Source organism: Balaenoptera musculus, chromosome 1 (assembly GCF_009873245.2).
Source record: "Balaenoptera musculus isolate JJ_BM4_2016_0621 chromosome 1, mBalMus1.pri.v3, whole genome shotgun sequence".
Taxonomy (NCBI): Eukaryota; Metazoa; Chordata; class Mammalia; order Artiodactyla; family Balaenopteridae; genus Balaenoptera; species Balaenoptera musculus.
Genome location: NC_045785.1, coordinates 87,948,685 through 87,960,721, shown reverse-complemented (window position 1 = coordinate 87,960,721; position 12,037 = coordinate 87,948,685). Strand labels below are relative to the sequence as shown.

Here is a 12,037-nt window from a genome sequence, read left to right as displayed (position 1 = left end):
GGAAGAAGGCTTACATATAAGTATTGTAGGGGAGCAAAATTTGCCAGCCCTAAATGTGTCTCTTTGGCATGAGGATTAATTTAGGCTGAGTATATTTAAGAAACAGAAGACTCAGGAAGTCTCTCTTCTACATTCTCCTTGGCTGCCTAAATAATTTAGATAAAGGGCCTGTTCCCAGAATAGAGCTATCACCAGAGATATGAGTTAAGTGTGGTCGGGGGAGGGGGAGGGATGGGGACTCAGCTGGACCTAGAGATCAGAGTCCACTCTGTGTCCCATAGTCTCTGCATGGCCCAGCAAACATTTATTTACCAAACATTTGCTTTTCCATCTCTATGTCAATTACCTTCCTCCTCTTTAAATTGCCCAAACTACTACCCCCAACATCCTCTTTTGTCTCTAGCTGAAGATGGTACTTAAGGTGAGGATTTAGGCCATTTTGGCAAGTTACTCAGTTTTCCTGGATCTCTCCTAGGTGTTCATGTTATTAAAATTTTGTTTGATTTTCTCTTGTTATTCTGTTTCATGTCAATTTAATTCTTAAACCATCCAGAAGAACCTAGAAGGGTAGAGGAAAATTTCTTCATTCCCAACAATATTGAGAAAGAAGGAACTGATAATTGACTTGGGGAAATTAAAAGCAGTTGGTTTCAACATTTTGGGCTATAGCCCACAGTAAGAAATACATTTTATCTCACAAACCAGGATATATGTACTCATAATCAGAAAAGCTCATGAAATAGCATTCATTTACCCTTATCATATAACGGTATTTTCTCTGCTACTTTTTTCTATTTTATTTCATTAACAGTTTTCTGATTGTGACCACTAAAGATTTTACAGTCTACTGACAAATGGGTTGTGGCTCTGAGTTGAAAAACTCTAAGCTATAAAATATGAAAAAGACAAAAATGTTGAAAGTCCTCCAGGTTTAGTTTGAGTGGTGAGGAAAATGGGTACCACTAATTGATAAAAATAAAGAAGAAATTGGAAAGGGGAGTTGATAAGTTTCCTGTGACTACTGTAACAAATGTGAAAGGAAAATAAAAATGGAGTTGGTGTTGCTAAGAGAGCTCTCTAAAATGAGCCAGGAGGCCATTGAGGAGGTGTGACTTGTGTGCATCTTGGCCTGGATGAAATCTGGTCTTTTGATTCTTGTCCTACTCAGGATCCTTGTTGGACCGTTACTCTAGGGTGGCTCCTGGCAGCCTATCTGCTTGTTTGGGCCCTTGCCCTAGAACAGCTCATGATTCCTGGAGGACAGATGTTTCCTGACTTGCGTCAGGGGTGGTCACGGTTCTTTGGCAGCTGTGTGGCTTTAGTCTTTGTGGGCCCTTGACTCTTTCTCTTCCCTAGAACACTCTTTCGGTTTTCCCTGAACCTGTGTCTCCCAAATTGCAATTCCTAAGGCCCCAAATAAAGCTCTTTTTTCTTTGCAGCCTCAATACTGTTTATTGTTTGACACAAATTACCATAAACTTGGGATCTAAAACAACAAAAATTTATTCTTTCACAGTTCTGGAGGTCAAAAGTCCAAAATCAATATCACTGGGCCAAAGTCAAGATGTTGGCAGAAGCACACACCCTCCACAGGCTCTAGGTGAGTATCTGTTCCTTGTCTCTCCAGCTTCTGGAGACTGCATGTGTGTAGGCACATGGGTTTACCAGGTAATTGTGCCTCTCCCTCCCTCCCTCTCTCTCTCTCTCTCTCTTTCTTTCTTTCTTTTTCTTTCTTTCTTCCTTTTCTTTCTCATCCACCTAAGAAATCACAATGTATTAGAGTAGATGTAGAACCACTTTGTACAAATATAGGTTAGTGCCTAGCACAATATCTGCCATGTTGTAGGTACTTGACAAAATATTTGTTGGATGATTGTGATAATTCTTTTTTTTTTAAAGTGACCTTTCACCTAAAAATCTAGTATTTTTCTGGTCCATTATGTGTCTCCTCTTGGCCATCAGAAACCTGCATTCAGAATTTGGCATGCAACCTTAGAGGATATATGGTTCCGGTTGTAATCCCTCATTTTTACCCTTTTTCTTTTCTTAATTTTTTAAAAAAATTAACTAATTTATTTTTGGCTGCGTTTGGGTCTTCGTTGCTGCGCATGGGCTTTCTCTAGTTGCAGCGAGCAGGGGCTACTCTTCGTTGTGGTGCACGGGTTTCTCATTGCGGTGGCTTCTCTTGTTGCGGAGCACAGGGTCTAGGCATGCAGGCTTCAGTAGTTGTGGCACATAGGCTCTTAGTTGTGGCTCGTGGGCTCTAGAGCGCAGGCTCAGTAGTTGTGGCGCACGGGCTTAGTTGCTCCGCGGCATGTGGGATCTTCCCGGACCAGGGCTCTAACCTGTGTCCCCTGCATAGGGAGGCGGATTCTTAACCACTGCACCACCAGGGAAGTCTCATTTTTACTCTTGAGGTAAGAAAAACAGAGAAGATAAGTGATTTGTCCAGAATGATCTAGTGCTCTTTTCACTACACTCCTTTGCCTTTTCACATTCGTTTTAAGCCAAGCTTCTTTTGAGTTCACCTGTCAACCTAAATAAGCAGTACTATTACTAAAATGTGGTAATACTCTAGTTCTTTCCCCTGTTGGTATTTATTTTCTTCAAAAGCAAAATGCTTCATTCCACTGGGACCCAGAGTGACTCATCTAATCACAGCTTTACACAGTGGATCCACTCTCATACCTTATATCTGCTTCCTGCTGCAACTTTGGAAATGTGTAGTGGCATTTTTTGGATTATCACTATTAATGGGTAGAGCAGGGCTTCTGTATTTAATAGCTGGAGTAATGGAATGCTTAGACATTCTACAGTGAGTAGGACAGTGTGTCACAACAAGGAAATATCTCAATTGAAAATAATTACTAGAAGGCAATGTCCTATGCCACAAAGAGTTATCCTCTATGTATTTACATTAGAGTAGACTTCTATGACTTCAGATCATCTCCATTTTTTTTTATGGTAAAAATAATTATGGTGAAAGTAAAGATTTTTTCAAGAGATTAATTTTATCCAGAGAAGGCAAAACTGGGTCTCAGTAATAACGTTAGTTATCTTTTGAAGACACAGATAATTTTAGCCAGGGTTTGGGTGAAGTGGCAGATATTCTTCAGGATCATTCATCGTAGAGAAGTCACATTATGTTGAGTAATTTAAGGAGTAGACTGTGTTTAGAGGAGAATAATGTGAAGTGACCTGGAACTGGTAGAAAGAGAATTATGAAGAAGAATGTTGCTACTACTAATCTAATGCTGAGAATGGCTTTGTGTTGTCAGAGAACATTTGAAATATGGATTTAGTGAACAGAGTTTGGTTAGAAGTTCATGGGTAATTTTGGAACAATTTCTTATTGTGAAGCACTGGGAAGATGGGGCATCTCATTCACAAATCAAAAAAAATTTTTTTTTCTTTTAAATATGATTTATTAAATACTTCTGTGTCAGGCACTGTGATTTACAGATATTATTTCATTTGACCATCTGTCTATGGAATCTGGACATTCATTCATTCAGTAATAAGTAGTAAGTGAAGGTTTTTTGAGCAGAAGAATTACATGATGTGAGTTATACTTTAGAAAGATTAATATGATAGCATGTGGGATGGCTTATTAGGTTGATGAGAAACTGGAGGCACTTAGTAGATAATGACCACAGTCCAGTGGAGAAGTAATGAGGACCTAAGCCAGAGTGATGGCAGTGGAGAAAGAGAAGAGGGGATGAATTTGGATGAGATGGCCATAATTAAAGGCTGAGTGAGAATGAGTCCATTTTAGACAGTGGGTTTGGTTTTATTGAGTTGAGGCAGGGTCTAATCAATTGGAGATGTTTTACTTCAATGTAATTTTTAATGAAATGCTGACTATAATAGGAAGGTTTTTAAGTTTGGTCCATCAGCCCTCATTCACACTTGACAGTGTAGAGAGTTAGTAGCTCTGGCTTAGAAACCGGTCAGTCACTTTTCTCTGCCTGACCTTGGGCTATTTACTTAGCCAGGCACATCCTTAGCCTTCTCAGCTGCAGAATGTCCATAACAAATACCTTTTACCTAGAGTCCTTGTGAGACTTGGATATGATAATTCATGTGCTTTGGTCAAAACAGAAGCTCAACAGATCGTTATTATTGTTCTTGCTCTACTTTATTTGCCTTATTCATTCTCATTCTCTTATGAGTATGCAGTGGATTTTTCCAGTGGCTGCATGATGTGCTTATATGATATTGCAACAGACTGAATACAGAAGAAGACGTGAGAATTCAGCTGTCTTCTATTAACCCAGGCACAAAAGAGATTTGTAAAAATTTAAACAATACTACTCTTCTCACTAAATTCTTATTTTTGAAAAACACTTATAAAAGCAAGAGTAAAAAATACCATGTCAACATGTAGAGTTCATTATTGTCATTTGTCCATAAATAAATTTGTGGAATTTGTGAATAAGTATTTAAATATTTCTCACTTTATTGTTTTAATACAATAGATATTGACAGATATCACCCCCATAACCAAACATCTCTTAGAGGCTGCAATAATTTTTAGGAGTTGCAAAGGGGTCCTGAAACCCCAAAAATTTGAGAACTACTAATTTAGAGACATGAGAGTGGGTTCCAATAGGCTAGTATCTACTTCTCAGAGTCCAGGGTCCATTGAAGACTTTAATAAATTGGGTTTCCTTTCTGGCAGCTGACAAGTAGCTGATGAAGGAACCCCGCTGAGGTGAACTTCTGGGAGGGAATGATAAGGGGAATTATAACTGGGGACTTTCAGGGAAATGATAGGCCTGGAAAGGGTGGTTTTAGATAGTGCTAAGCCTCTCCATTCAGTTTTTTCTACTGTATTTTGGATTAAAGATTATGATAGTATATTCTAAGAATTATTTGTTTTATAGACTTTTTGTCATGCTTTTGGCATGTAAAGCGTCCACTGGGGACTATTCCTGGAAAGAATCTAACTAAAACTAGAGAAAGTTATGTCACCACTTGACGCTTTATATGGAAGGACTGAAGATCAACTGACTTTTAGTTTAAATTCTTTCACGTTCCAAGCAGCTTTAGGATAGAAAACCAGAGCTGCATCTTCTTTATTTAAAGCTTCTCTCTAAAATCCTGTAAAGGGGGCTTTTGTTACTTGTGACAAGTTCCTAAAGAGAAAGATTAAAGTGATGGCGTTCTTTCCCTACTTTTCTCCCCTTTTGAAATGGTTCTAGAGAATTTACTAGTGTGGCTGCCAACCAGTGATCACAGGTCACGGCGTGTGTGACAAAGTCTTTTTTCCAGTCTGCACATGTTAGTCATGGTCTGAAGTGTTTAATATTTTCAGAACATAATCTTTTCCTAGCCCTGAATTTTTTTTTTTTTTTTGCAAAAAGAATCTTGGAAAAACAATGATTAAAGGCTTAAAAAGAAACAAAAACAAACAAAACTCCTAAATTCCAAGGTAAATTTTGCGTAATAAAAGAATTCTTTTGCATTATGTCATTTACACTTTCAAAGGCTTCATTTCTATGCAGTCTGATTCTATTACACCTTTTGTAGTTAATTGAAATAGTTTGCTAATTACTGTTATTCTCTAGATAGGGTTGCCAGATAAAATAGAAAGTAAATTTGAATTTCAGGAAAACAATGAATCACTTTTTAATATAAGTATATCCCCAATATTGCATAGGACAGTACTTATGTTAATGAATGATTTGTTGTTTATCTGAAATTCTAATTTAACATCCTATACTTTAATTTGCTAAATTTGGCAACCCTAAACTAAGCACAAACAGGTTCTTTGGTTTGTCTTTACTTAGCGTTATATAGGACAGGTTGTATTTTCAAATGGTTTTATAGTTAAAGACAAAAACTTAAATTTTCTCGGTGAAACAATTATTAGTTGGCAAAAAGTGTTCCTTTGTGTAAAACAGAATTGTTAATTCTCAGAAACTGAGTCCTAAGACTAGCACTGGTCTTGCAAATCCAGTTTTGCGGTTCAGTTTGGGAAACGTTCTCTTCTCTTTATGGTTAAACTGGCTCCACCCAGCTGCTGAAATGAGATATAAGTTGTAAAAAAACCGGAAGTTGGATAGCCTGCCTTTGCTTCTCGAGGTAAGTGTCTCCTGTTTTCTTCATGTCCGAGCTCTTCGCAGAGCGCTTAAAAATTGAATCCAGCTCGGTGACAGTACTGAGAGAGCAGGCGCCTGTGCTGACCCGAGCGGTCGGCGACGCAGGATGGATGCTTTATTAACAAACTGTGTTCTGGAGCTTGCGAGCTTGTGTTGAGCTAATGAGTGCTCACGAACGAGTTAGATTAATGACAAATCACGTGACTTTGACTACGGCGCTTTAATCCCATGAAAAGGGTGATTGTAAGTAGAGACATGTCTGGGATCATGAAAAGCATTGACTTTATTCATGCGTCAGTGTTTTTATGTTTTTGTTTTTTGTTTTTAATTTTAAGCAATGGAAACTCCCTTTTTATCTAAAGCTAATGGCGTAATTACCTATATGGAGGTTACTTAGAACCCTATTTGGCTTTTAAAGTGTCTTTTAATTTAGAAATCTTAGCTCCCCTCACCCCCACCTCTGGTGTGCCTTTGGAATTTCAGAGACGCTCTGGGGTGACTAGGTGTTACCTCTGCCCTTAATTTTTTTACGTCTTGTGCTGCCCTAAGGGCAAAGGGGAGTTTTCCGTTTGTAAATGTATTATTAGAAGTATTTCTTTATAAAGCTAAACTTCTTAGTTCAGATATTTTCTTTTTTCTCTGAATTAAAGAAAAAGTAGAAAGATTCTGCATGTTTACTTGGATAGTGGAGAAGTGGGAGGCTAAAATTTGGTCTATTGATTTACTGAAAACAACGAGCTAGACTTTTTAAAGGATGGTTTTGTTAAAAGGGATGAGTTCTACTAAGTCTTTTAATAAGCCAGTATGTGGATTCCTTTTGCTGGCTGTACCTTCTGTTTCACACCTGTCCATTTAGGTAATGTCAGATTCCCTGGAGAGCACATTGTAGTGCATTGTGTTGAGTGCTGTTTTCAAGGTTGCCTGCTAGTCATTGTGAAAGGAGATCAAGGAGTAGGATGCCTTTGCTGCCTTCAGAAATTTGCCTTAAGACAAGTCAACCAGTTGTGGCCGAAAAATGTGATAAAATTTTTTATTAGCAAAAAAACCAAAGCTTTTGGAGCTTCGCAGAAGAGACTGGTTAAAGTTGGCAGAATTAGGCAAAATTCCAAGGAAGAAAGGATTTTAATGGAAGACCTGGTTTATGGTGGACACTGTGCTAAATGTTTCGTAGACGTTATTTCATTTAATCTTCACATAAAGCCCTTGATATTGGTAGCATTGTCTCTAACAAAATGAGAAATTTTAGGCTCAGTGAGATTAAATAATTTGCCCAAGGTCAGTCATTAAGGTGGTACCTGCTGGATTCAAACCTATGTCTATGTGATTTCAAAGTCCTTACCACACACTGTCTCATAGGACAGAGTAGTTGATAGCATTTTAAATGGACCTTGAATGACAATAACAGTAAAAGTAATATAGAATGTTTGAAAATAGAGAAAATAAAAAAATCTGAACACCTTACAATTAATTTAATGTGTTTCTTTACTGTCTTCAAATATGCATGTCTTGTAGTGTTTTTTAAATTACAAAGCACTACATGCTTTAAAAAATATGCAAAATTCAAAGAGGATTAAAAAGAAGTCCATTTCTTTTCCCATATTGAAAACACTTTCCTAGGGGCTAACCACTATTGAGAACGGTTAAAGCACGGTGTTTTTTCTTTTCCCTTTTCTTTTATATGCACTTGGTACATTACGTATCATTTTGTAGTTTGCTTGTTTTCATTCCTCATTGTGGCAGGAGCATGTTTCCACCTGAGTACATGCAGATTCATGTCTTAAGCTTTTCTGAAAAGAGTTAACACTCGCAAAGAACTTAAAAGAATGCCTAGCTCTTAGAAAGCAGTCAGTAATTATTAGCTGTTATTTCGGTCACTGTCTACTCTATTTCATTCTTTTAAATGGGTACACGGTATTTTATTTTTAAATTTTTTTTATTAAAGTATAGTTGATTTACAATGATGTGTTAATTTCAGGTGTAGAGCAAAGTGATTCAGATATACACACACACACACACACACACACACTTACACACACATATATGTATATCTCTATTCTTTTTCAGCTTCTTTTCCCTTATAGGTTATTACAAAATATTGAATATAGTTCTCTGTGCTATATATAGATCCTTGTTGGTTATCTGTAGTAGTGGGTACACAGTATTTTAGAGTTTGGGTATAGCATAGTATATCTTTGTAACCACCTAAATTGTCTTAAATTTTTGCTATTACAAATAATCCTTGCATAATTGTGGGGGGTTTCTTTTTCTTTCTTTCTTTCTTTTTTTAAATTGAAGTATTGTTGACTCACAATATTATATTAGTTTCAGGTGTACAACATAGTAATTCAAATTTTTATAGAATATACTCCATACAAAGTTATTATAAAATGTTGACTGTATTCCCTGTGCTGTTTGTTGTGTGGGGGTTTTTATAGGATAAATTCCTAGAAGTGAAATTCCTCAGTCAAAGATTAAACATATTTTAGTTTAGTAGGAAATTGTCAAATGTCCTCCAAAAATATTGCAGCAATTTACACTCTTCAGTGTATGAGCACACTTATTTCTCCACATGCTTGCTTATGTCGGATATTATCAGTCTTTTGCATTTTACATGAAATGATAGGCAATGTACCTTTATTTTTAACATAGTTTAAGCACAGTGTTCAGATATTTTCCATATCTATTTTTTTTCCCATTTAACATATATCTGTTTTTACATGGGTAGGAATTTGATGGATGGCATAATGGAGGTCCCAGTTAGAAGACAGAACATGGGGAGAAAAAAAGTGAGGTGCTTGTTCCAGAAATAAGTACAAATGGTACATTGTTGCTAGAACATGGATTGGGCTGAATACACATTAAATGCCTAATGCTTTTGTCTTTAATTGAATAATTCCAGGGAAGCTGTTGAAGGTTTTTGGTGAGCGGAGTGATATGTTGAGAATTGTGCCTTAGGAAAATGATCTTGTGGTGTTGTGTAGGATTTGAATGGAGATACAGAAACAGGGAGGCCAACTGAGAGTATTTCATGAATCTGGGTGACAGATAATGAAGGCTTTGTGCTTGAAGGTGGTGTCGGAATGGAAAACTGCAGACAGATGTAATAGAGGGAATGGAAGGTAGAAGAGAGAAACAGAAGGGATAGGTAGGTGTCCGGAAGGGTGGAGGTCGAATCTGCTTAGCTTATTTGGAAATTGGGGTCCCAAAGAGTGTTTGGAGTCAAATCTTGAGAATTTGGGCTTTCAGATATTTTTTTTTTTAAATTAATTATTTAATTAATTTTTGGCTGCATTGGGTCTTCGCTGCTGCACACGGGCTCCCTCTAGCTGCAGCGAGTGGGGGCTACTCTTTCTTGTGGTGCACGGGCTTCTTACCGCGGTGGCCTCTCCCATTGCAGAGCATGGGCTCTAGGTGTGCGGGCCTCAGTAGTTGCGGCACGTGGGCTCAGTAGTTGTGGCTCGTGGGCTCCGGAGCACAGGCTCAGTAGTTGTGGTGCACTGGCCTAGTTGCTCCGCGGCATGTGGGATCTTCCTGGACCAGGGATCGAACCTGTGTCCCCTGCATTGGCAGGCAGACTCCCAACCACTGTGCCACCAGGGAAGTCCTGGGGTTTCAAGTCCTGTTGACTAGAAATGTGTTGATAGGCCACCGTCAAAATAGGAAAGTCAGATTCAAGAGCTAGTTTGGAGGAAAAAATAATGAATTTCATTTCAGAAAAATTGAGCTTAATGTCATCCAAACAGAAATCTATGTATAGTTGGAAATTTGAGTCGAAGCATTGTGGAGATGCGGGATGGGGGCAATTGAAAGATTTGGGAAATATTATTCAGGGGTGATAATTGAGGCTATGGAAGGGATAGCCTGTAGAGAAATGTGGGGGGGTCAAGGAAAACAGTCTTGGGGATGGATATCTTCATGTAAGGGTCATGAAGAGGGACCAGATTTATAGTATTTTTTATAACGACTGTTTCTAACATTTGACCTTGGACCTAGTTAGGCTATTCTTCACTACCCTCCAAAGTCCATTCTCACTTTGCTCTTTCTATCTCTACTTCTTTTATTGCTCCCAAATTGTGCTCATTCTGAATCCCTTTTCCTGTGGGATTACTGTGTCAGCTTTTAGTGCCTGATTTGAAGCTGTGGATGACTTAGTGGTTAAAACCTCACAGACTAGACTGGAGATCATACTTTTCACCACTCATTTGCTGTGACTTTGGCAAGAATCTTAATCAGTGCCCTGCTTTGCACACTGGGGACAATAATACCCCTCACACCTTCCTGGGTTGTTTTGTGGAATGTGTGCTAAGTCCTTGACATGATGCCTGATATGTTGTGAGCCCTTAGCGCTTCTATCATATTCTCCTTTACCTCTCAATCGCCATAATAGAATGCAGTTTTTTTCCGCCTTGTCCCTATGTGATCTTAGGCAGTAGGTTTTTTTTTTTTAAATAACCTCTGTGAGCTTCAATTTCCATGCAACAAAAAAATGTTTTTGTTTTTTCCAGGGATTAGAATTCATACGTGTGAAGCACCTACTATGTTGACTAGAATAGAACAGGCATTCAATAAATAGTAACATCATTTAAATGATAGATTAATGGTATTTGCTTTTGTTTCATCTATTAGCTTTGTGTCTTTAGAGAAGGGACCATTCCACTTAGCACCTAATATTGTTTTTAGGACAGGACTATTGTGAGGGCCATGTGGAATGATCCAGATGAAAGCTTTGTGTGTAATAAGATATTTGCTTCCAATCATTTTTCCAGAGAATGAATAAAGAAAGTGGAAAAGTTGCTTTCTGATGATGCTGTGATTAGAGGAATCAGAATTATATCAGAGAGCTCCCAATTCCTTTTTCTTCAGTGGTTTCCTCTACCTTTCCTTTTACTTAAACTCTAAATTCTTTTCAGAATTCTTTTCAACCATTTTAGGTTGTCAGACCTGACAGATCTCATTGTGCCATTTTTTATGCTCTATGTTTTTTAGAATCTTTACTGAAAATGTCATAACTCCAATTGTTAATTTAAAAAATCATTTTTCTCTGTACTTCCTGCTGTGAAAATGGAGTCTGAAACATTTTTATCTGGGGAAGTGGAAATACTTGACCTGTTTTTCAATTTCCCTATAATTTGAGATTCAGCTATCAAAGTCAATTTAACTCTTGATGTGGAAATTTTCTATGAATGTAAAGTTAAATTGCTGGAAAGAAGGGGAGCAAATTTTCTGAAATATTTCAGAAGGCTTGAACAAGTTAAATGCAGATGAAAGAAATATATGGAAACCTCAGTTGTTTAACCACAATAGTGTTCAGAAGAAATTAGGACATACTGGTGATGCAGAAAGTTGCTAGTGATTATAAATAATGGCAATTACCATTTATTGGCAACTTAGTGTTTTTAGGCATTGTACTACTTGTTTTTATATCCATTCTTTCAGGAGCTTTAGTTCTATGAATGAAGTCTCTACCTTCCTTCTCAGACTCATAGAGTGTACCTGACATTCTGAATTAAGTAGGCTAATTTAGATTTCACGTTTGTCACAGCATGCCCCCACTCACATTGTTCGCTGTGAAATTTAGATCCTTGCTGTACCTGTTTACTTTCCACATCCTTCTGTCTCCAAGAAGGGAGCAATGATGTGGAGTGAAGAGAATGAGAATGTTGGAGTTAGATTTAGGTTCTAGTCCTAAAAGTGTACACGGTTTCAGGTACACTCCCTGGTATCAGTTTCTTCATCTCTAAAATGATGATAATATCTGCTTGTTGTAAGGATTACATTAGATGTACTATCTACCAGTTTCTCACCAAATGTCTGTTTCTTTTTCTTCTTATTCACACTGTGGCCCCTTTCTTCCCCCCCGTAGTAAAACTGTAATCCTTTCCTTTCTTATTGTTATAGAAATTTCATTGCTTTCTGTATATCTCTTGTGCTTA

The 12,037-nt window shown here is 37.6% G+C and overlaps 1 protein-coding gene across 3 annotated transcripts in view; it reads left to right on the top strand.

The window, feature by feature from the left end:
* The first annotated feature begins 1,560 nt into the window (after positions 1 to 1,560).
* The window catches only part of FRRS1 (ferric chelate reductase 1), a 50,798-nt gene continuing 40,321 nt past the window's right edge, over positions 1,561 to 12,037 (top strand). Inside the window, exon 1 of one of the 3 annotated variants that reach the window (XM_036834536.1) lies at positions 1,561 to 1,600. Coding sequence is in view for 1 of the 3 variants with exons in the window: in XM_036834520.1 (XP_036690415.1) it covers positions 6,333 to 6,347 (15 nt within the window). In the remaining 2 variants the exon portion in view is untranslated. Of the gene's footprint in view, positions 1,601 to 6,053; positions 6,088 to 6,230; positions 6,348 to 12,037 lie in introns of those variants that run through there. The other 2 variants (XM_036834526.1, XM_036834520.1) reach the window with 2 other exon arrangements.